Here is a 25806-nt window from a genome sequence, read left to right as displayed (position 1 = left end):
CTGTGTCTACAGTCAACAGTGGTGGTCCTGGACATGGTGCATCCTCTGCAGGTGGCCGTGGGGCACGCTTGTCTATTTTTGCTGCTGCTGGCCATGTTATTGAGCCACAACACGCAGAAGAGTTGGTGGAGTGGATAACAAAGCCGTCCTCATCCTCCTCATCCTCTGTCACCCAGGCTCAGAATAGTTTGCCTTCCAACACAGCTGCCAAAGCGGCCTATTCCACCGGCTCCTTGTCCACAGTCACTACTTCTGTAGCCCTACCATCATGCACGGAGGAGTCCCCAGAATTATTCGACGACAGTGTCAGTTATATGCTGCTGGAGGAATGCACAGTGATTTGAAGGCTCCGATGTTGGTTCACAGGTTGAGGAAGGGAGTAACGTCAATAAACTGGCAGTCATGTTCCCCCAGCTGCAACATACTGCCAAGTTTACTCCAGTGACGGGGAGGGAGGGGATGATGAGGTCACTGACTGTACTTGTGTGCCTGAGAGAAAAGAGGAGGAAAGTGAGGAGGAGGCAACACTCCGAGGCAGGATATCCTCTAGGGGGCAGCTTAAGGGCAGCCACCCTATTGCATCACACCGCAGAGCTCCGCAGGTGCAGGGCACTGCTGACTCCCTGCTGACTTTTAAAAGTTCCCTGGTGTGGGCCTTTTTCGACACATGTGCAGCAGATCGCACTGTTGCTGTTTGCAACCTATGTCTAAAGCGGATCAAGTGTGGCCAGAACAGCAGCCGCTTGGACACCACATGCTTGACCAGATATATGACGACCTGCCATGCAGTCTGTTGGCAACAGCACTTGAAAGACCCACATCAAATACTCCAACCCTACTATACCTCCAGTCCTCTCAAAAACCTGCACTGAGAGGAATGAAGGTATAGCAATAGGTGTCCCAAGTACTTGCAGCCAATCTGATAGCAGTGATCCACCAATTGATTTTAGCAGGCAAATTTACGTACTCCAGTTGCTAAACCGTAAAAAGAAATTTGGTCCCAGCCATCCACATGCTCAGCGTCTAAATGCTAGCTTGGCTAAATTACTAGCACTGCAACTGCTGCCTTTTCAGCTGGTAGCCTCTTCCCCCTTTCGTGAATCTGTGGAATGTGCTGTACCTCAGTGGCAAGTTCCAAAACGCCATTTCTTTTCACGGGAGGCCATTTCGGCTCTCTACCGCCATGTGGAAGGCAATGTTTTGGCCTTGTTGGACAGGGCAGTCAGCAGTAAGGTTCATATTACCACTGACTCATGGTCCAGCAGGCATGGGCAGGGACATTACCTTTCCTTCACAGTGCACTGGGCAACTTTGCTGGCAGCTGGGAAGGATGCAGGACAGGGTCCAGTGTTGTTGAAGCTTGTTCCACCACCACGCCTCTAAAATGCTAGTGGTGATTCTGCCACATCTCTCTCCTCCACCCCCTCCTCTTCTTCTTCCTCTATGGCCTCTTTTGTAGATTTGTCCTCTGAACCAGCGGTGCTCTGTAAGCGTTCAAGAGGCTATGCAAGAAGTCAGTCTAAAAGATGCCATGGGGTGCTTGAGTTGGTCTGCCTAGGGGACAGGAGCCACACAGGGGCAGAGATTCTGTCAAGTCTGCAGGGGCAGGCTCAGAGGTGGTTTAAACCATGCCAGCTTCAGCCAGGAAGGGTTGTACGCGGCAATGGCACCAACCTTCTCTCCACCCTCCGACAGGGACCCTTGACCCATATTTGACACACGTCCTGAATTTGGTGGTGCAGCGATTCTTGAGCAGGTACCCAGGCTTACAAGATCTCCTGAGACAAGCCAGAAAAGTCTGTGGTCATTTCCGCGGTCATACAATGCCAGTGCTTGGTTGGCTGACATTCAAAGGGAACGCAACCTGCCCACCAACTGCCTCATTTGTGACATGCCCACCAGGTGGAACTCAACGTTGGCAATGCTGCAGCGGCTGCACACAAAGCAGAGGGCTATCAATGAGTACCTGTGCGAGTATGGCACCAGGACAGGGTCAGGGGAGCTCGGCTTCTTTTCGCCACGTCAGTGGCTATTGATCAAGGATGCATGCACTGTCCTTTCACCATTTGAGGAGGCCACAAGGATGGTGAGCAGCAACAATGCATGCATCAGTGACACTGTCCCTCTAGTCTTCCTGCTGGAGCACATACTTTGTGGAATCATGGACAGGGCACTTGAGGCAGAACAGCGGGAGGAAGAGAAGGATTTCCTTTCCTCTCAAGGTCCCCTTTATCCAGATAGCATTCTTGCAGGCTGCCAAACACACAGGAAGAAGAGGAGGAGGAGGAGGATTGTGTCAGCATGGATGTAGAGGAAAACACTCAGCAGCAGTCTTCAAGGGATGGTTTTCAGTCCCCAGAAACACAAGGAGTTGTACATGGCTGGGAGGAGGTAGTTACAGATAATGTGATCCTTGGTCACCCAGAGGACTCAAAATCGAATGCCTCTGCAAACTTACACTGCATGGCCCCCTAGATTCTGCAAAGCCTGCGAAAAGACCCTAGGATTTGTGCTATCAAGGAGAGGGATCATTACTGCCTGGCAACCCTTCTTGATCCACATTACAAGGGTAAAGTTGCAGAACTCATCCTGCCTTCGCAGAGGGAGCAAAGGATGAAACATCTTCAGGAGGCCTTGAAGAAAGGTTTGTGCAACGCATTTCCAGACCCTGGGAGGTTACCATTTCCTGGTGCTGGACAACGTGTTGCTGAGGCTTCGTTCAGTCAGAGGAAGAGCGGTGGAGAAGGTGGCTGGCTGGCCGATGCCTTTAAACAATTTTTCGGTCCTCAGCACCAAGGTCTGATCAGTTCAAGCGTCTGCATTATATGGTGCAGAAATTTCATGGGGCAAGTGCAGACTGGGAGACCTTTCCAACAGAGCATCCGCTGGGTTACTTTGTCTTGAGGATGGACCACTGGCCAGAACTTTATCAATATGCAATTGAGCTACTGGTCTGTAATGCATCCAGCGTGCTTTCTGAACACACATTCAGTGCTGCTGGAGGGTTTGTAACGGATCAAAGAGTGCGCCTGTCCACAGACTCCGTTGATAGGCTCACATTCATAAAAATGAATTATTCTTGGATCAGCAGCTATCAAGCCCCTGATGCTGATGTAACTGATTGAATTTGCTATGGATCTGGGATCCCTTGAAGACTATGCTGACTATCCTATTCCTCCTCAATCTTGATGATGCTAGCTTCCAACAATACTTTTGGTTTAGGGCACCACCACCACCCAAGGCCCAATTTTTATGCCTCTGTTCAACAGGGGCATGTAATTACAATTTTTGATCTAATATTTTGCAGCGGTGCCCGTTCCCACGCCCAACAAGAGTAACTGTGAGGGCTTACAGTGTTCTGGTACCACCAACACCTAAGACCCAGTTTTTCTGCAGAGTATATAGGGCAGGCCATATAGTATATGTGCCTGGGGGTCCCCCACGCCACTTTAAAAAAAAAATTGGTGCGGGGTTCCCCTTAATATCAAAACCAGACCTGAAGGGCCTGGTATGGGTTTGGGGGGGGGGGGGGGGATGCACGCCATTTTTTTCAGCTATTTTTATCTATATTGCTGGGATCCGACAATACATTACAGCCGCGAGCAGTTTTAAATTACATTTTTTCCCTTAGAAATGTCATTTTGCTGTGGCACTGTTATAAACATGGGAAAGATGCGCTACTTTACAGGCATACTAAGGACAACCTCCAGGAACGATATTTAAAGGAATATTTCATTTTTATTGTTTCACTTTAAGCATTATTAAAATCACTGCTCCCAAAAAAACGGGCGTTTAAAAAAAATTTTTTTTGTATTGATACATGTCACCTAGGGCAGGACCCGGGTCCCCAAACACTTTATGGCAATAAATTGCATATAAGCTTTTAAAATGAGCACTTTTGATTTTTTACGTTCCGCGTCCCATAGACTTTAATGGTGTTCGCATTAATTTTTTGCCTGTTCGCATGTTCTGCTGCTAACCGAACCGGGGGGGTGTTCGGCTCATCCCTACTTTACAATATAAACATTTGAGCTCTATCATCTCTCCCTTTACTATATGAACCTTTAGGCTTTATCATATCCCCTTTACAATATGAACCTTTGGCCTCTATCATCTCTCCCTTACAATATAACCTTTGGACTCTATCATTTCCCCTTTATAATATTACCCTTTGGGCTTTCTCATCTCCCCTTTACAGTACGAACCTTTGGGTTCTATCATCTCCCCTTTACAAGATGAACAAATGTAAAGCCATAGATTGCTTCTTCCTCCGCACTGCAAAATGTTAGTGTGCAAATGGCACAGTTGCATGCCATGTCTTCCTTCTATGACGCGTTTCACCCTCTACTGGGGCTTAATTGTATAGAACACATCAGAGGTTATACAAGTGGAGTGTTTGAAAAGAAAAAAGGAGCGTGTAGCCGTTTGCTCCAGTTGTTGAATGCAGTGTGATTTGTGAGTAGAGCGATTGGTACAGTGATGAGCTAGGTGACGTGCCCATTGGTTGGAAGACGTGCAATGTGGATGTCAGACCTCAATGAAGGTATACAGTCATGGATTGATTGCTGTGGAATTATCTGATTCCCTCATTTCAAGACATCTGAAGTCAACAAACCACACGCATATTTATTTTAGAAAACATTTATTATGTAGCTACAACTTTTCATACGGTGAAGTGCACTCCAATCCAAATTTTTTAGATGCCTTATGCAAAAGGATGACTGCCTAATGGCATGAGACTTAGGCAAACAACCTCCAACAAAAAGTAATCCGCACCGAGGGTTTATGAACCATGATAATTCTTATAACATTATTTTTGGGCAAAGCAGATGGGCAGCATCAAAGTGCAAAATTCTCCATAAAGAAATGCAGCATTTTGAGCCACAGGCTCTTTTTCAAGCACTGAGTACAGAAATTGAATGGCCAAAAGATCCCTTAAACTAACTGATACTAAAGTCTCCTTTTTTTTTTTCTTTAAATAATAACAAAAATTTTTTATACTTACCTGCTCTGTGTAGTGGTTTTGCACAGAGCAGCCTGGCTCCTCCCCTTCTCAGGTCCCTCCCTCCTGTTGAGTGCCCCCACAGCAAGCAGCAGTTTGCTATGGGGACACCCTAGCCGAGCCGCAGCTCCCTGTGTCCATTAAGACACGGAGCCATGGTTTGACCCCACTGCTCTCTCTCAATGGCTAACTAACTTTGATTGAAAGCAGCGGAAGCCAATGGCACCACGTGCTGTGTCCCAGCCAATCAGGATGGAGAGTCCCAGACGGCCGAGTCTCTCCTGAAACATCACTGGATAGAGATGGGGCTCAGGTAAGTATAATGCCGTGTACACACGGTCAGACTTTATGACCGGACTGGTCCGTCTGACTTTCCGATGGACTTTCAACGGACTTTTGACGCACTTCCGACGGACTTTTTAACAAACGGACTTGCCTACACACGATCATACCAAAGTCCAACGGATTCGTACGTGATGACGTACGACCGGACTAAAATGAGGAAGTTGATAGCCAGTAGCCAATAGCTGCCCTAGCGTCGTTTTTTGTCCTTCGGACTAGCATACAGACGAGCGGATTTCTGGGTCCGGCGGAGTTACGACGTAAAGATTTAAAGCATGTTTCAAATCTAAAGTCTGTCAGATTTTCGACTGGAAAAGTCCACTAAAGGTCCGATGAAGCCCACACACAATCAGATTGTCCGCCGGACTCGGTCCGGTCAAAAAGTCTGACCGGGTGTACGCTGCATTAGAGGGGCTGCTGCACACAGAAGGGTTTTTTTTTATCTTAATGCATTAGGATAAAAAAAAAAAAACTTTCTGCCTTTACAACCACTTTAAATAATCACAGCTATCACCAAACATCAATCATTGTAAAACAAACATTTATAAACATCCAATCAAGACAAACAGCATTGGAGGTCACATCAATATAAACTCCACCCACTATCTATAGGGTGGTGTGGGCAGCTTTTTTTCACTGATGGTTGGAGGGAAGTGTTGCTTGTGTACAACTGGTCACAATAATATATTTTCAGGTGACTCATGTGACTTCTTACGATTGGATATTATAAATGTATGTTTTACAATGATGTTGCCCTGACTATATACTGTGTGTAGGAAAAGGGCTCTTGAGAGATGTAGTTCTGGGGGATGTAATAAAAGTTAAGTTGTTTCTTGTGTTGATGTTGATCCATTCAAACCCTAGATGTAAGTTGAATTTCATGGTTGGGAATCCGTTTTTTTATTTTATTTTGAGTCAGTCATTCCTCCATGTGACAGACCCAAACGGGACAGGGGCTTTTGGAGGGGACTGCAGGGTGGCCTCTTGCCTACTGACTATGGGCCCTGGCTTTTAAGGGAGCACTACTCTTTGGGAGGTGTGTGCCTGGGGGATCCTTGGAGTGGTCTTGCTTTGGATTCGGGTCCATGTCTCCCCGAAACACACAGATTTGGGACCTTTGCTCCTAAACCTGCAATGACTGCATTAGACTGTGAGACTCAGAGCAGATGTTAATATAATCAGCTCAAAACAACCTGATGCTGGGGTCTCCTGCTATAATCTGTTTATTGTAAAGCATGTCTCTCCCATTGTGTGCCTCCTATGTGTGAATTCCCGTTGTTAATTGAGTCACCTATCGTTTCTGTCTGTCTGCTAATCTCTTGGAGTTGGAGATATGATTAATATTGTGTCCAATTTACCTGGTTATTGAACCATTGTGGGATGTTACATGTTTATGTTGAAGATCTTACTGTTTAATTACATTGATGTTTATGGCAGCTGTTCCTTAGATGTGCTGTTTACAGTTTGCATTGGTTAGGATAATGTGATCAAACTCCTAATCGGATCTTGCATGGTATATACTATATTCTGTGTGAGTTTACAATAAAGTGAGTTCCAGTTTCCACCTAAGCTAATGTCATCTATTTCTTGGGTGCTCAGCTATAATACCTGGTTCCAGACTGGAGGAAGCTGTATAATGATGGAAGCATCCATGCTGGGTGCTGGATGGTCCATCACCCTCCACATCTTGAAGCTTTACAAATCCATATCTTTAACTGTATTGCCATGGTGAGTTATTTCTGGTATATGAAAAATAATACCATTATTAGAGGAGTTTTTGACCTGCTGGACTGATGCTTACCCACCAGTAAGCAGGAAAACCTATATTAATGGATTAGTGCTATGCACCAGAGAGTATTAGAACCTCCAGGATGTGTAAAATGTATCTTTCAGGCAAGGGGATATACAGTGAAAGTATTCACAGCGCTTCACTTTTTCCACGTTTTGTTATGTTACAGCCTTATTCCAAAATGGATTAAATTCATTATTTTCCTAAAAATTCTACAAACAATACCCCCATAATGACAACGTAAAAGTAGTTTGAAATCTTTGCAATTTTTTTTTTTTTTTTTTTATAAAAAGGAAAAAAAATCCCATGTACCTAAGTATTCACAACTTTTACTAAATACTTTGTTGAAGCACCTTTGGCACCAATTACAGCCTCAAGTCTTTTTTAGTATGATGCAACAAGCATGGCACACATATTTTCGGATCTCTCCAGAGATGTTCAAATCGGGTTTAAGTCTGGGCCCTGGCTGGGCCACTCTGGCCCCAGAGTTGTCCCATATCCACTTCTTTGTTATCTTGGCTGTGTGCTTAGGGTCGTTGTCCTGTTGGAAGATAAATCTTCGCCCCATTCTGAGGTCCAGAGCAGGTTTTCTTTAAGGATGTCTCTGTACATTGCTGCATTCATCTTCCCCTCGATCCTGACTAGTCTCCTAGTTATGCCGCTTAAAAACATTCCCACAGCATGATGCTGCCACCACCATGCTTCACTGTAGGGATGGTATTGGCCAGGTGATGAGCGGTGCCTGGTTTCCTCCAGACATGACGCTTGCCATTCAGGCCAAAGAGTTCAATCTTTGTTTCATCAGACCAGAGAATTTCATTTCCCATGGTCTGAGAGTCCTTCAGGTACCTTTTGGCAAACTCCAGGTGGGCTGCCATGTGACTTTTCCTGTGGAGTGGCTTCTGTCTGGCCACTCTACCATACAGACCTGATTGGTGGAGTGCTGCAGAGATGATTGTTCTTCTGGAAGGTTCTCCTCTCTCCACAGAGAAACACTGGAGCTCTGTCAGAGTGACCATCGGGGTTCTTGGTCACCTCCCTGACAAAGGCCCTTCTCCTCCGATCACTCAGTTTGGCTGGGCGGCCCGCTCTAGAATAAGTCCTGGTGGTTCAAACTTCTTCCATTTACGGATAATGGAGGCCACTGTGCTCACTGGGACCTTCAATGTTGCAGAAATTTTTCTGTACCCTTCCCCAGATCTGTGTCTCGCGACAATCCTGTTTCAGAGGTCTACAGACAATTCCTTGGAATTCATGGCTTGGTTTGTGCTCTGACATGCACTGTTAACTGTGGAACCTTATATAGACAGATGTGTGCCTTTCCAAATCATGTCCAATCAACTGAATTTGCCACAGGTGAACTCCAATCAGGTTGTAGAAACATCTCAAAGGATGATCAGTGGAAACGGGATGCACCTGAGCTCAATTTTGAGTGTCATGGCGAAGGCTGTGAATACTTCTGTACATGGGATTTTTTTCCTTTTTTATTTTGAATAAATTTGCAGAGATTTTAAACAAACTTCTTTCACGTTGTCATCATGGGGTATAGTTTGTAGAATTGGAGGAAAATAATGCATTTAATCCATTTTGGAATAAGGCTGTAATATAACAAAATGTGGAAAAAGTGAAGCACTGTGACTACTTTCCAGATGCACTGTACAGGTAAAGCAGAAAAGCCTTTTTAAATAACTCATTTTAAATTAAAATCTCAAGAACCACTCAGAATTCACACAGCAGAGCCCTGTCTGCCAGTGAACGAGACCTGATCTATCACTGCTGCAGTTTCACTTGCAGGTCCCCTCCCCACCCTGTGACTGGATCATAAAAAGAAAAAAGAAAAGCACTCCGATGAGCCCATCTCTCCATCACTTTGCTTCCTCCCTCTGTCAGCATCTGCTTTGACTGTAGCACAACCAATTGGCTCCTTGTGCTGCTTCTTTCTTTCCAAGTCTTAGCTCTGCTGTACAGGTGCTCTAGGTAGTTAATACAAGTTAAAATTTAGTTTTACACACACACACACACCTTGAATTTATAAAAATAATTTTAATGATGTAATAAGGATTACAGAACACGAATGTGTGCCTTTTATATCTTCCTGGAGTTCAGCTTCAAATATACTGTAGATTTATAGATATATAAATACATTTTGAGGAGAAAGGTGTCTGTGCATTGCCACATGATCTCAGAAGAGGTTGACCTGACGGAGTACTGGTGCCTGTTCTGGCTGCTTCTGTTTGCCCTAGACAAGGGAGGACAGACAAGTTAACATTATGGTTATAGAAATTAATATCACATGTATGTCTTTAATAGGCAGAGGGTGTGCAAATAGTGATCCCTGTGGGGACAATCTAGACCAGTGGAGGTCAACTTATTTGATATAGGGGGCCTCATATTTCGGTCCCTGACATCACCAAAGAGCTGAACTTAATTTTCGCTGAACAAAAGGCTAAATAAATCTGTCAGAGACTGCAGGCATGCAACAGGAGGTGGCCAGAGACAGCAGGCATGCAACAGGAGGTGACCAGAGACTGCAGGCATGCAACAGGAGGTGGCCAGAGATGGCAGGCATGCAACAGGAGGTGGCCAGAGACGGCAGGCATGCAACAGGAGGTGGCCAGAGATGGTAGGCATGCAACAGGAGGTGGCCAGAGACTGCAGGCATGCAACAGGAGATGGCCAGAGACGGCAGGCATGCAACAGGAGGTGGCCAGAGACGGCAGGCATGCAACAGGAGGTGGCCAGAGACGGCAGGCATGCAACAGGAGGTGGCCAGAGACTGCAGGCATGCCAGAGGAGGTGGCCAGAGATGGTAGGCATGCAACAGGAGGTGGCCAGAGACTGCAGGCATGCAACAGGAGATGGCCAGAGACGGCAGGCATGCAACAGGAGGTGGCCAGAGATGGTAGGCATGCAACAGGAGGTGGCCAGAGACTGCAGGCATGCAACAGGAGATGGCCAGAGACGGCAGGCATGCAACAGGAGGTGGCCAGAGACGGCAGGCATGCAACAGGAGGTGGCCAGAGACTGCAGGCATGCAACAGGAGGTGGCCAGAGACTGCAGGCATGCAACAGGAGATGGCCAGAGACGGCAGGCATGCAACAGGAGGTGGCCAGAGACTGCAGGCATGCAACAGGAGGTGGCCAGAGAAAGAAGGCATGCAACAGGAGGTGGTCAGAGACTGCAAACATGCTATAAGAGATAGAGATTATATAATCTCTCTTATAGCATGTTTGCAGTCTCTGACCATCTCATGTTGCAAGCCTGCAGTCTCTTACCACCTCCTATTGGATGTCTGCCGTCTCTGAGCATCTCCTATTGCATGTTCGCAGTCTCTGACCATCTCTTGTTGCATGTTTGCAGTCTTTATTAAATATTACATTAACCAAATATTATATGCATAGGCGTGCGCACAGGGTGTGTCGGATGTGCCTGGGCACACTAATCACCCCAAGTGTATTAGCATTATTGTTCTGTGTGGTGGAAGGAAGATGGGAAAGACCTCAGCTCTGCCATAAGAGAAGCGTTTACACGCTTCTTTCACTGTGCAAGCAGGGAGAATCATATATACTGTATGTAGACACAAGCACACGTGTGTTTGAGCTTTAGGGTGCACACCCTAATGCAAAAGGCTGCGCACACCTATGTTCCTGCCCTTTGGTGCTATCAGGGGCCACACATGAGACCCCCTATATGAAGTGATTTAACCATCACTAACCTACACGCCAAGGCTGGCTTCACACATTTCAGGCATTTTTAACTAAGCATTTCTGGGTGTGTAAGCAAGCATTTTAGATGCATATTTGAAGCGTTTACACGTGTATTCAAGTTTTAGGCATTTTTCTTTTAGCCAATGGAAAGCAGAAAAAAAAAAAAAAAAACTATTTTGCACATTTATAGACATTAAAATCCAGAAGACCAAAAAATCCCAAATTTGCTTTGTAACTAGCTCATGTATCTTTTGGAGCATCAGACATGGAGCTACAGGCACCTGAGTGCTTATATGTGAATGGCCTGTGGATATAGTAGGTGCAGAGTGGGCGGCAGTGCAGTAAACACTCTGAGCCCAGATGCAGAAAACAAAATTGTACTGAAATTGAAGTTCAGTAATGCACAAGCCCGGCGGGAGAACAACCCTGACCGGGCGCACTCACAGAATGTACAGCGAGTAGTAGCAGTAGGTCTCAGGTGTGCTGACAGCATCTGTCTAGAGGAGCGGAAAGCAGACTGGCCGATCCATACCCAAATGGGGAGGCTTCCAGGAAGGATGGCTTATCTCTGCACTTTCCCTACTTTCCCTACTCGTCAAGAACTTCTCCCTAATGCCAAGCATTGTCCCTAACTGATGGGTGACCTGTCCCTACTCTATCCACATGCAGAGTGCACGCCAAATCTGGGAATCGGGGTCTTAAATAGACTCTGCCTGACCCAAGATGGCCGCCAAAGTCATATGGGATGCCAGCGTTTGGATGCTGCCTCTCTATGACTGAGGTGATCATAGAGGAATGAGGCTGCTCTCTAATTCCTTCTCCATCTGCATTGTCGCTATTGGATGTGTGCCACCTGCAGTGGAGAAAATAGATTGCACCTGCCTACAGGCCACCATTTAAAAACATGGGAGTTTAAGGGTTTTAGAGCTTTGATCTTCAAACTACAAAATGCTTACATTTGGCTCCCAAAAAAAAAGAGAAGGGGGAATTGGGACTTTAAATGAGGCTCATATGCGGTGTGCCTCCATCCCTAATGCAAAGACTTTTGGCTCCCAAGCCACTGGTTGGGGAACACTAGTCTAAATATAATTGTCAGCCCCATTGTACAACTCTTTAATATATGAAGACCAGAGGGTTCCTCAGAGCTCCTGGAACCTGTTTTACATTACCACTCTACTATCTCTCCAGTATCAGAGTTATGTTGTTTCAATGTTAAAAGTTTATTTTACCTGTTTTGCTGCTCCGAGGTTTTCAAGTTCAGACAAAACTCGGGCTCCGTAGTCAGGGTGCACATCAGTGAAATTCTTTACCTGGGAAACATATACAGAATACCTTTTAGTTGTCCGATGGAGATAGTTAGACCCCTTTCACATTGGATGCGTTTTTCAGGTGCTTTAGCGCTAAAAATGCCTCATCTGCAGTACCAGTGTGAGAGCCCAAGTGCTTTCACACTGGGGCGCTGCGCTGGCAGGACGTTAAAAGAAAAAAAAGTCCTGCAAGCAGCATCTTTGGGGCGCTTTAGGAGCAGTGTCCTAAAGCGCCCCTGCCCATTGAAATCCTCGGCAACGGCGCTTTTAACCCTTTATTTTGCCGTTAGCCGGGGTTAAAAGCGCCCCGCTAGCGGGTGAAAATCGCCTCTAAATTGATGGTAAAGCGCCGATAAAACTAGCGGCACTTTAGCGCTAACACGGCCGCGCTGTCAGTGTGAAAGGGCTTTAAAACATTTTAGACATTTAAACATTAAAACTTTTGGAAAGAGTAAGGCCACTTTCACACTGAGGCACTTTACAGGCATTTTAGCGCCAAAAATAGCGCCTGTAAAGCGCATCTCCTGTCACTCCAGTGTGAAAGCCTGAGTGCTTTCACACTGGAGTGGTGTGCTTGTGGGACTTTAAAAAATGTCCTGAAAGCAGCATCTTTGGGGCATTTTAAGAGCAGTGTATACACTGCTCCTAGAACGCCCTGCCCATTAAAATCAATGGGCAGCGCTGCCGAAGCGCCTGCAAAGCGCTTCGGCAGCGGCGCTTTGTGGGCGCTATGAAATCCTTCGTCGGCCGCTAGCAGGGGGTTAAAAGCGCCCCTCTATCGGCCGACAAGCACTGCTAAAACGACGGTAAAGCGCCGCAAAAACTAGCGGCGTTTTATCGCCGACGCTCTCACCTCCCCAGTGTGAAAGTGCCCAGAAGGGTTAGGATCCCTATTACCATTGTGTTATTGTTTCTGTCCCTATGCTGGAAATTTCTCCTTACTTCCTGTCCATTTGTTGGGTGGCAGGCAAAGCAGGAAGTGAGGGAAAATCTCTCCCCTTTCTGTTTATTTAGCAGATAGATATAAGACATCATTGAAAGTGAAGGAATAGCTTCCCAAAGTATTTGCATGTTGCAGAGTAGAGTAGGGACTGGCCAGAGAGAATTACTTTGATGCAGTTGGCCAGCATAAATATGCATTGTAATTTATGCGAACTAAAATCCCCTGTTTTTATGCAAAGTTTGCTAGAAAGGGTGCATAACAGTGTGTATCATTTTTAGTGGTAAGGCGCGGTCCCACCCCTTTAGCACCCAATGGATTATATACATGTAGAAGTCATTTGGATTTGAGCACAGGTATGCCTTACTTCTCTTGCATTGCAGGTTAGTGACCAGATCTGAACCTGTAGCTCTCCTACAACTTGTGTTTACCTGCCTCATATTGACACTATATCCGATGAAATATGCTACAAACAAGTAAGTATTTTGCATGTTGCAGAGTAGAGTAGAGTAGAGACTGGCCAGAGAGGGATTACTTTGATGCAGTTTGCCAGCTTAACCACTTACTGGGCACACCCCCCCTTCCTGCCCAGACCAATTTTCAGCTTTCAGCGCTGTCGCATTTTGAATGACAATTGCGCGGTCATGCAACACTGTACCCAAACTAGATTTTTTTTAATCTTTTTTTTCTCCACAAATAGAGCTTTCTTTTGATGGTATTTGATCACCACTGGAAATTTTTATTTTTTTCCCTACAAATAAAAAAAAAACAGAAAATTTTGAAGAAAAAAAAAAAAAGTTTGTTTTGTTACAAAACGTAAATAAATAAGTTTTATCCTTCACTGATGGGCACTGATGAAGCTGCACTGACAGGCACTGATAGTGACACGGATGAAGCACTTGTATGCAGCACTGATAGGTGGCACTCATAGGCAGCTCTGATGGGCACCGATAGGTGGCATTGGCAGGCATCACTAGGTGGGCATCCTCATGGGGGGCTGCGCTGATAATCAGCGCAGACCCCCCCTGTCAGGAGAGCAGCCGATCGGCTCGCCTCTACTCGTGTCTGTCAGTGCGAGTGGAGGAAAAGCCAATAAACGGCTCTTCCTATTTACCATGTGATCAGCTGCGTCCAGTGTAAAGAGCCTACGTCAGAAGCTCTTTACCAAGATAGGAGATGCAGTGTGTCAGACTGACACACCCCACCACCGATCGCTGCGCTGCAGGCACCCGCGGGTGCATGCTGGCTTGTTATCCTGCTGGACATCATTTGACGCCCAGCCAGGATAACTGAACCACTTTCCAGCCCTCATTCTGCATACGGCGGATGGGAAGTGGTTAAACATGCATTGCAATGTATATGAACTAAAAATCCCTGTTTTTATGTAAAGTTTTCTAGAAATGGTGTATAGCAGTGTACAGAAGGTTCATCCAGAATTTGTGCTAACTCATGGCCACACCGCTTTAGCACCTGATGGATCATACACGTATACATGTAGACATACAGATGCTATTGGGACTTGAGCACAGGTATAATTTCTATTTTCCCAAAGTAGATGCAGATAGCAAACAAAACATATTTTCCAGTGCAGTGAGGAAGGTTTAGAACCTTTGCCAGAATTTTATAAAATGGTTCATGTGTGGGAGATTTACCCTCACTGCCTAACCGGTCAAAACAGAATAGAAAGATAAGAAAAATCTCCTCTTGAGAAAACCTGATAAAGTTGAACCATCCCTCACTACTATTGAAAATAAAAAAAAAAAAACGATTTTTATACTCGCTGTAAAAATTATTTTCTTGGAGAGGTGCACAGAAAGTCTATCACCTTTGGGTAATACTGCCACCAATAGGAGGACTGACTTCCCGTGTCCCTCAATGGACAAGAAAGAAAACTGGCTTTTTATACTCACCTATAATGCTTTTCTTGGAGTCCATTGAGGGACACAAAACATTACTCCTCTTAGGAGGAGTGTCAGGTCACCTTGAGGCTAGGTGACAGATGCACTCTGTAGGAGTCAGCAGTGCACCGCTAGGTAGTGGACCCTAGGACTGACTGCTGCGGATTGAACCCTGGGAGGTTCAGGAAGCAGGTCTACTGGATCACTGACATAGATCCCACTGGGAGCTAGATCATAGATTCCCCAGGGCGCGGAGTCTAAGAGCCAGCAGGTGTTCACCAGAGCCTTTAGTGGTAAGGATGGACTGTGCTGTAGTCTGGCTCCAGGTCAGGGCCCCCAATGTCTCACAGCTCACGCTCACGGTAGACTGCAGGAGAAGAGGAAGGAGGCAGCAGGCTGGAACAACAAGGAAAGTAAGGGACAAGCCAAGGTCGGGGCCACAAGCAGACAAGGACAACAGAGTTCACGCCAAGGTTCAGGGTCACAGGCAAACAGGGATGGTCGGGGACACGCCAAAGGTCATGGTCACGAGCAGACAGGAATAGTAAGAACAGGCCAAAGTCGCTAACAGGAATCAGACGTAGAAAACATAGCAAGTACACACGGAGGCTAACACACAATGGTTGATCAGCACTGCTGGCTTGCAGTGCACAGGTTAATATAGGGTTCCCTGATAGGGCCTGGGGTGGGGCCATGCTTAGATGAGAGGTTATAAAACCAGTCAGGTGAGAGGCAGCTGGTCTTTAGAGAGGAATACATGGAGATAGGTAAGCTGACAAAGAAACTCTATTGCATAACCATGACAAGGAGTAGGTAGCAGTATAATCTGAATAATCCAAAGTTGTTAGCCTTAAGGCCCTTACACACAATCGGACTTTTTGACAACAAACATGCAAATTAGCTGTTTTGGGGCAACATCCGACCGTGTGTACGCTCCATCGGACAAACTTTTTCGGTTTTCATCTGACTTTTGTTGGCTGTGCGAACGGACAAACTTTCCGGCAACAAAAGTCCGATGGAGCAAAGTCCAATCGTTTGTACACAAAGCCATCGGACTTTTGTACACACTACAGTACCTGCCCGCGAGAATGTTTCCAGCGCAATCCCATCGCGCTGGTTCTCGGCGACAGGGTACTGTACATCTCGCGTTGGCCAGATCTCGGCTCCCCACCCTATGTGAATGAGTATGGGGTACATCGTACTCCTACCCATTCACCTGGGGGAAAAAGTGTCAAAATAAAAACACACTGCACAGGTTTTTAAAGTAATTAGGCAGCTCCGGGAGTCTTCTTCCGACTTCAGGGGTCTTCTTCCAACTTCTCCGCTCTCTCCGGCCTCTTCTCCTGGTGTCCGGTTTTTCTCCCGCTCTCTGGTTCTTCTGCCGGGCTCCTCCGCTATCTTATGCTCTTTTGCCGTTCTTTTGCTAGCGGTGGCCCGGTCTTCTCCGTCGCCTTGTTCCCTCTTCTCTTGTTCTGATGTTGACAGGACGCTTTCTCCTGCTGTAATGCTGTGTGCGAGGTATGCGACGACTTATATGGTCTTCTGGTCTTCTCCGTCATCTTGTTCCCTCTTCTCTTGTTCTGATGTTGACACAACGCTCTCTACCGCTGTAATGCTGTGTGCGAGGCGACTTATATAGGCATGGGGCTTGGTCACTGGGTGATGTCACCCGGTGACCCTGCCCCCTTATGACGTCACAGTCCCGGGGCATGATGGGACTGTGACGTCATAAGGGAGCGGGGTCACTGGGTGACATCACCCGGTGACCACGTCCCATGCCTATATAAGTCGCCTCGCACACAGCATTACAGCGGTAGAGAGCGTTGTGTCAACATCAGAACAAGAGAAGAGGGAACAAGATGACGGAGAAGACCAGGCCACCGCTAGCAAAAGAGCAGCAAAAGAGCAGAAGATAGCGGAGGAGCCCGGCAGAAGAAGCGGAGAGCGGGAGAAGAACCGGACCCCGGGAGAAGAGGCCGGAGAGTGGGAGAAGAACCGGACACCGGAAGAAGAGGCTGGAGAGAGCGGAGAAGTCGGAAGAAGACCCCCGGAGCTGCCTTATAAATTACTTTAAAAACCTGTGTAGTGTGTTTTTTTATTGACACTTTTTCCCCCAGGTGAATGGGTAGGGGTACGATGTACCCCATACTCATTCACATTAAAGGGGGCTCCCGGATTTCGATAAGCCCTCCGCCCGCACCCCGACAACCAACGGCCAGGGTTGTCGGGAAGAGGCCCTTGTCCTCATCAACATGGGGACAAGGTGCTTTGGGGTGGGGGGGGCCGCAGGGCCCCCCATGTTGAGGGCATGCGGCCTGGTACGGTTTGGGAGGGGGGGGGGCGCTCGCTCGTAGCTCGGCGCTGGCTCCCTCGACGGGGCTCGCAGGTGTCAAATCTCGCCGATACAGAAGTTGACCAAAGAGTGGCAGTAAAGAGCTGAAAAACTACGTGATTTGGTGAAAGTTGGATGAAAAAGTCCTGCCGTGTGTATGCTTAATTAGTTTAAGGCCTACGCCCTTTGTACAAAAATCCACGGGAAAGTTTGTACAAAGTCCTATCGTGTGTATGAGGCTTTACTGTGTCCCTCAATGACTGAGAAATACAAAGTTTTGCCTGCCATTAGGGTTTAAAGAAGACCTGTACTTTTAAAGCCGTTATTCTGCAAATTAGGAATCTAGGGATAGTAAGAAAGCTGCTTGTTGCTTTTAAACACAACTACTACTCTTTCTTACTACATTCCATTCACCTACCTACCCATCCATCCATCCGTGGTGGCCCATCCATAAGGGGCGCAGGGATGCTGCCCCCTTTATCCATGCGCCCAGTCCCTAATCTACACGTAGGGCGCCGGACGCATGGATTCCAATGGTTTTTTTTTTTTAAGTACATGATGATTAAAGCTGGAGGCTCTAATTGGCTTTAAAATTCGCTATTGTCTTCCTGATTCTCCTCCCGGCCAATCAGGAAGCGGGTCCAGAGACCCGATTGGCCAGGGAGTCTTAGGACCCACTTCCTGTTCGGCCAGGAGGAGAAGGCTCTAAGAGCGAGGGAAAGCCATAATAGGAACAATGTGTGGAGCAGGGACAGCTCACTCGCAGCCACATCCAGCACTCCCTGGCTCAGACAGTGGAGGGGGGATCAGAATGTTATCCCGGCCAGGACTCGTCACTTGCCCTGTCATTCGTCTGACTCCCGCCAGGGGGGTGGGGAAGATCGCTGCCTTCCCGTTCGTCCATCTCCCACCGGAGTGGCGCTGGTTTGTCGTACCCCCCCCAAAATATTGAGCACCAGCCGCCCCTGCTATCTATCTTCTGTTCTCTTTTCAGACTGTAAGCATGACACTTCTTCCCGGTGTGTTATATTGTATATTGATCTTTGTTTTATTGCAATTGTTAAAGCCCAAGTGCAACTTTACCTTTCCTTTTGTTGTCAAGACTGGTGAAATACAGGCCAGGTGGGAATCTGAGTCCTGTGAGTACAATAGTATTCTCCTAGAGTCATATTTCCCTTTTCGTATACAGATATAGGCCCCTATACCTTGCATTTAATTTTTATCTGTTTATTTTCTTTTACCTTTTTGCTTTAACAGGAAACAGCTTAAAGTATAACTAAAAGGCAAAACTTTTCTTTCAGTTTGATAGCGTTGAGAGGGATTAGTACCCATGTCAGATTTTTTGCTGTCTGTGCCCCCCTTAGGGAGATTCACCCCTCTCTGTTTGTCCCGTTTACCATTATTAATGAAAGTGAAAGCAAAAGAAAATCCCAAATTTTGGGTTGTCCCCAGAAAATTAATAAAGGGGAAATGGGGACACTAGTTGGGTCCCCAAGGTATTCTTGGGGGTCCCCAAGGTATTCCCTTAATTTGCAGAGATTTCCTCTAACTTCCTGTTTGGCTATGGGACAGAAAGTGAAGGGAAATCTCCGCAATGGGACAGAGATGACGAAAACAAATCTGACAGGGGTTATAACCTTCCCTTACGCTATCCAAAATGAAAAAAATGTAAAAAAACAAACACTTTAATTACACCCCCCAGTACTGCATCTCTCAAGACCCCTTCACCTACAAGGCAGCAGCAATTTTTTTCTGGGAAGAAATGAATATATGCATGCAGAGGGAGGGTGGGATATGCAGAGTTCTGCAGTCCCGCAGGCAAGGCTGACGACGCTAATTGGGATTTTGTAGAAAAAAGTACTGGGTCATCATCCCAATATGGACATTCCAAGCTCACTGGATTATATGCAGTTCAACATATTTTTCTGTACTTAAAGCGGCATTAAACCTAAACCCAAAAACGTAATAGATTGCAGCTTACTAATTATTAGATGTGGCAGCTGCATTCATTTTAGTTTCTTTAGCTTTTTTCCCCTCTGTTTTCACCTGGTGATCTGGTCAGTAACACCTCCTGTATCTGGCCAGTAACACCTCCTGTATTAGTGAGACAATTCTGAAGGAATGAGCACAGGAGGCACAGCAGACAGCAGCATTGTCAGTCTGGGGGTAGGGTAGTGTTAAATGCATTAGCAGATTTAATTACACTGTCATGAATCGCCAGTAATACCTTCATGCCCTGTCTGCTTACCTCTGGTTTGTGCATCAGCCTTGGGCCTGCACTCTCACACCTGCATGGTTAAGTACTCTTCCCTCAGCGTGGCTCCACCATTTAACACTGTGCTGTCCAAGCCTGCCTTGCCCAAGCAATATTGTGTGTTTGGTTTCCTTTCTCCTGCTTGCCGTGTGCTCTACGTCTGTTTCTGCTACCGATCTTGGCTTGTTCTTTGACTATCCCTGCCTGCTTGTTACCCTGACCTTTGGCGTGTCCTCCGTCTCTCCTTGTCTGCTAGTTGCACTGACCTTAGGCTTATCTCCTGACTATCCCTTAGCGGTGCACTCCTGACCCCAACGGTGTGTATCTGTCACCTGGCCTCAGGTGACCTGAAGGTTTGCTTGGGCCATGGACCCGGCTGATGTGCCACTACCTGCCGTTGACCAGCTGCAGGGCGTAGTCTGCAGACTCGAGACACAGGAGTCTAATCAGACCCAAGTGATGTAATTCCTGCAAGGTTTGGCCTCCCACTTTGAACAGCTTCAGGCCTCCTTTGGATCCTAGGTTCAACAACCTCAATCGCAGCCGGCAGTCATACCTACTCCGCTTATGGTCCCTACCACAAACTTGTTGCATCTACCAGCTCCTTTTAATTTCTCTGGTGACTCCAAGGCCTGCAGGGGATTCCTTAGTCAGTGCACCATCCATTTTAAGCTCCAGCCTCAAAACTTTTCCTCTGATCGAGCAAGAGTAGCCTATATATTATCTCCCTCCTGACCAGCGAGGCTTTATGCCGCGTACACACGAGCGGACTTTACGGCAGACTTTGCCCGGCGGACGGGATTTCGTCGGACAATTCGATCGTGTGTGGGCTCCAGCGGACTTTGTTTTCTCAAAAGTTGGACGGACTTAGATTTGAAACATGTTTTAAATCTATCCGTCGAACTCGAGTCCGGTCAAAAAGTCCGCTCGTCTGTATGCTAGTTCGACGGACAAAAAGCCACGCTAGGGCAGCTATTGGCTACTGGCTATGAACTTCCTTGTTTTAGTCCGGTCGTACGTCATCACGTACGAATTCGACGGACTTTGGTAGATTGTGTGTAGGCAAGTCCGTTCATTCGGAAAGTCCGTCATAAAGTCGGTCGAAAAGTCCGCCGGGCAAAGTCTGCCATAAGGTCCGCTCGTGTGTACGCGGAATTAGCTTGATCTGCCCCTCTGTGGGAGAGGAATGGTCCAGTGGTTTCTAGCTGGACTAACAACCTGAAACTCTTCTGAAATATTTGAGGAACCAGGCCGTGTCTCTTCCGCGGCCAGTGCCTTTTTTATGTCTCCATCAAGAGTCTTCTTTGGTGAGACAGTATGCCCTTCACTTTCGCATTTTAACTGCTGTGAAATGAAGGATGAGTTGGCAGGGAGAACCATTCCCTCAGGTCTGGATGATGTCATCTCCCTCTGCAATCAGATCGACATTCGCTTCCAGGAGAGAACCCTAGAGAAAAGGATTCAGTACTCCATAGTTCTTAGCCAGCCCAAGCTCCCCTCTTCGATGCGTGGGGCATCCCTCGCCAGCTGGGGAACCTATGCAGCTGGACTGGACTAGGTTACCTCCTGAAGAGCGTTAGGCACAGAACTCTGGGCTTGTTTCTACTGTGGGGGCAAAGGTCATTTTCTGGACACCTGCTCTCTCCGTCCGAGAAACGCAGGTCTAATACATCGGGAAGGTGGCATATTGGACCCAGGAAAATCACCTTTATCATTCCGTCTCCTTTCTGTGCGCCTCCATGTCAACGCTTCCCCTCATGCAGTCGCGGCCTACCTGGATTCCTGAGGCGCTGGAAATTTCATGGACTGGGGCATCTTCCCTTAAAATTCCTCTTTCACCTCTCACCACTCCGCTGGTGGTCTCGGCAATTGATGGTACTGTTCTTCCTGGGGGGCCCATCCGCTTCCAGACCCTCCCTGTCAAGATGTCTATAGGAGTACTCCACCAGGAGTGGACATCCTCTCTCATGTTACCTAAAGACTCAACCCCCATTGTATTGGGCCTTCCTTGGTTACAGCTCCATTCTCCACAGGTTGATTGGACTATTGGGCAGATCCTGGCTTGGGGTCCCTCTTGTCCTGCCTACTCAAGGTTCCCCCAAAGGAGAGAATTCCTGTGGCCACCACATCAGTATCTCCTGCTCTTCCTGCTCCATATAGCGAGTTCCGGGATGTGTGCTGCAAAAAAAAAAAAAAATCGGCTGCGGTACTTCCTCCTCACAGGCCTTTTCACTGTGCCATTGACCTGGTTCCCAGCGCAACCCTGCCCAGGGGCTGGACCTATCCCTTGTCACTTGACCCAGACCATGTCTGAGTATGGTGCGGAGAATCTAAAGAAAGGGTTCATTCAGAAATCCTCATCCCCTGCGGGAGCAGGGTTCTCTTTTGTAGCCAAGAAGGATGGGACCTCAAGACCCTGCATTGACTATCGAGGCTTAAACGTTCTGACAATCAAAAACAGATACCCCTTGACCTTAATACCGGAACTGTTCAACAGATTGAAAGGCACCTCCATTTTCACTGTTGGATCTCAGGGGTGCGTACAATCTGATCCGGATGGACGATGAATAGAAAACTGCATTTAACACTAGAGATGGGCATTATGAATACTTGGTTATGCTCTTTGGTCTGTGTAATGCCCCAGCTGTGTTCCAAAACTGTCAACGAGATCTTCAGGGATCTGCTTTATCAGTTTGTCGTCATCTATCTGGATGACATTCTCATCTTTTAGCAAAATCTACTTGTTCAGAGAAACCATGTCCGGATTGTACTTCAGTGCCTTAGAGAAAACAATCTGTATGCCAAGCTGGAGAAATGCTCTTTCGAATGTTCCAGGTTCTGTTTTTGGGATGCTTCGTCTCTAGTTTGGGTCTTCGTATGGATCCTGGAAAGGTCTCGGCCATTACCAAGTGGCCTCTTCCCGCAAGCCTCAAGGCCACACAGCGCTTTCTTGGGTTCACTAATTACAGGCAGTTCATTAGGAATTACTCTTTCATTGCTGCGCCTATTATTGCCTTGACCAAGAAGGGTGCAAATGCGAAGGAGTGGCCCCCTGAAGCTGTCTCTGCCTTTCATAACTTGAAAAAAAGGCTTTTGTTTCTGGACCTTTGTTGTGGCGACCTAACCCTGGGGATCCCTTTTTTATTGAAGTGGACGCTTCCTCCACTGGGGTGGGAGCTGTGTTTCTTCAAATCCTTTCAGCGCAAACGTCAACCATGTGCATTTTTGTCCAAAAAAATTTCTCAGGCAGAGAAAAATTACACTATTGGTGATCGGGAACTTCTTGCGATTAAATTGGCATTGGAGGATTGGAGTCATCTCTTGGAGGGTTCCCCGCACTCCATAACAATTTTCACTGACCATAAAAATCTGCAGTACTTAAAGCAGAGTTCCAGTCAGAAAACAAAACTAACATTATTGGCTGCATTCAATACAAGGAACAACCTTTGGGAAAAAAAAAATAATTTTTACTCACCTTTTCAGGTCGGTTGCTAGGGGGTCCCTCGTAATCTGCCTCTTCCTCTCCAAGGCGCCTGACGTCATTTCCCTCGGCACCCGTGCTCGCTAGTGCTCCATCATTTCCCAGGAATCACTGCGCATCGCTGAGGGCTTCGTTGCCATCACAACGGGGGCGGGCACTTCCGACGAATGCTGGTAATACATCAGCACTGTAACCAAGGAAGTGTATGCTTGTGGACTTCACCTGCCCACACCTAAGATGGGAATGCCCAAGCAAAAATATTATATGGTAACATTTTTTCTTAAATAGTAATGGCACTTTTTACAAGAATAACGATTGTTAATATAACATTAGAAGATAGAAAGAGAATGATTTAAAAAAAAAAAATCCTATATGTGGTTGGAACTCCGCTTTAAAGAATGCCACACGACTATATCCCAGACAGGCCGGGTGGAGTCTTCTTTTCCAGTTTCAATTTTTCTATTACATACAAACCAGGTTCCTGCAACAGTCAGGCTGATGCACTCTCTAGGTCTTTTGACATTCAGGATGAGGAGCCCACCTCCGAACCTGAGTCGATCATTCCTACCTCATGTGTTCTCATGCCTTTGCCCATTACCCAAGGAGCCTTGGTCTCACATTGCCATGGACGTAAACACCGATCTTCCACCTTCTGAGAAGAATACGGTCATTTGGGTGGTAATTGATCAATGATGGCCCATTTTATTCCTCTTCCTGGTCTCCCTTCTGCTCCTGCCTTGGTTCCTATTTTTGTTCGAGATATTTTCCGCCTTCATGCAGTCCCTTCCCATGTTGTTTCAGACAGGGGTGTTCAGTTTACTTCTCGCTTTTGGAGAGCCTTTTGCAAATCCCTCAACATTACCTTGGATTTTACCTCTTCTTACCTCAATTCAATGGTCAGACTGAGAGGGTTAATCAAGAGTTAGAGGTCTTCTCCGTGCCTTGGTCTCGGCTCATCACGATGATTGGGCATCACTACTCCCGTGAGCAGATTTCTCTTACAATAATCACGTCAACGCTAGTTTTCAGAAGACACCCTTTGTCACTGTTTATGGAAGACATCCTCAGCTCCCTCTTCCTATGACCTGTTCTTCTGACATCCCAGCTTTGGCTACTGTTCAGGATTCATTCACTTCCATGTGGGTTGACATTCATGATTCCCTCCAGACAGCTTCCAACAAATTCAAGGGTTTTGCTGACCGTCGCAGGCGTAAGCCGCCTCCTCTACAGCCAGGAGACAAAGTTTGGCTTTCCACCAGAAACATCAGACTCCAGGTTCCTTCTATGAAATTTACCCCAAGAGTCATTGGTCCTTACAACATAATTTCAAAGCTGTATCCGGTTCCTTTTAAAGTCCAGATCCCTAAAAGCCTCAGGATCTCAAACTACTTTCATGTATTCCTTCTGAAACCCTTAGTTCTCAATAAGTTCTCCCGTCCTCTCCCTACCTTGGCTCCAGTCTGAGGATGATCAGGAGTACAAGGTTAGTCAAATTCTGAATTCCTGTAAAGGTGTTCTTCAATATCTCGTGGATTGGAAAGGTTTTGGTCCTGAGGAGAGGTCTTGGATTCCTGCATCTGAAATCTTTGCACCTCGTCTTCATTTCAGTTCAGCTTATTTGAAGTTCCCCTCCAAGCCTGGTCCCAAGCGGGGGGAGGGGAAAGCCTCATAAGGGGGGGAGGTACTGTCATGAATCACCAGTAATACCTTCATGCCCTGTCTTTCTGCTTACCTCTGGTCTGTGTATCAGCCTTGGGCCTGCACTCTCACACCTGCATGATTAAGTAATCTTCCCTCAGCGTGGCTCCACCCTAGCCTCTACATGATACACTACTTAAGACTGTGCTGTCCAAGCCTGCCGTGCCCGAGCAATATTGTATGCTTGGTTTCCTGTCTCCTGCTTGTCATGTGCTCTACGTCTGTTTGTTACCGATCTTGTTACCCTGACCTTTGGCGTGTTCTCTGTCTCTCCTTGTCTGCTAGTTGCCCCGACCTTTGGCTTATCTGACTATCCCTTGTTGTCCTGGGCTGCTGCTTCCTCTGTTCTCCTGTAGCCTACCATGAGCGTGAGCTAGGAGACCCTGGGGGCCGCGACCTGGAGCCAGTTGCAGCGCAGTCCATTCTCCCCACTAGAGGCTCTGGTGAACACCTGCTGGCTCTTAGACTCCGCGCCCTGGGGAATCTTATGCTCTAGCTTGCAGTAGGATCCATGTTGGTGCTCCAGTGGACCTGCTTTCCTGAACCACTCAGAGTTCCATCTGCAGCAGTCAGCCATAGGGTCCACTATGTTAGCGGTGCTCCTGACCCCAACGGTGTGCATCTGTCACCTGACATACACTAACAAATTAAAGCCAAACTCCAGCTTACACTTAATAACACTCTCCGCTGTCACTTGTAAACACAAAAGCCTTGTGTGTGTATACAAGGGTCAGCATTGCTTTCAGCGGCTTCTGGATGTAACAGATCCCTCACGGTGGGGATAGTTCTCCAGAATATGGATGCCAGAACGACCTTCCTGCAAGGCAGAGCCACCTACACAGGTATAACAGAGCCAAACACATGGGTAGTAGAGATAGCCTACACAGTGCAGTACTAGAGCCGCCTACATTAGGGAGTTACTAGAGCCGGGAAAGGTGGTGGTGGAGGGGGTTTTTTGGTGTTGCAAACTGTGCATATCGCACCCCTGAACTCTGCATCTGTACATAGCGCACCCCCAAACCCTGCACTCTGTATATAGTACACCGGCATTCTGT

General features: G+C 47.0%; 1 protein-coding gene across 2 annotated transcripts in view; it reads right to left on the bottom strand.

Moving 5' to 3' along the window:
- Positions 1-9156: 9156 nt before the first annotated feature.
- Positions 9157-25806, bottom strand: part of CAT (catalase) — an 81036-nt gene continuing 64386 nt past the window's right edge. For both annotated transcript variants that reach the window (XM_073604213.1, XM_073604212.1), the window contains 2 exons: positions 12071-12151; positions 9157-9372 (listed from right to left, as the gene is read on the bottom strand). In XM_073604213.1, coding sequence (XP_073460314.1) covers positions 9316-9372; positions 12071-12151 — 138 coding nt within the window. In that variant the 3' untranslated portion in view covers positions 9157-9315. The remainder of the gene's footprint in view (positions 9373-12070; positions 12152-25806) is intronic.

The sequence above is a fragment of the Aquarana catesbeiana genome, linkage group LG11, assembly GCF_042186555.1.
Source record: "Aquarana catesbeiana isolate 2022-GZ linkage group LG11, ASM4218655v1, whole genome shotgun sequence".
In the NCBI taxonomy this organism is placed as follows: domain Eukaryota; kingdom Metazoa; phylum Chordata; class Amphibia; order Anura; family Ranidae; genus Aquarana; species Aquarana catesbeiana.
This window is presented reverse-complemented; position numbering and strand designations above follow the sequence as displayed.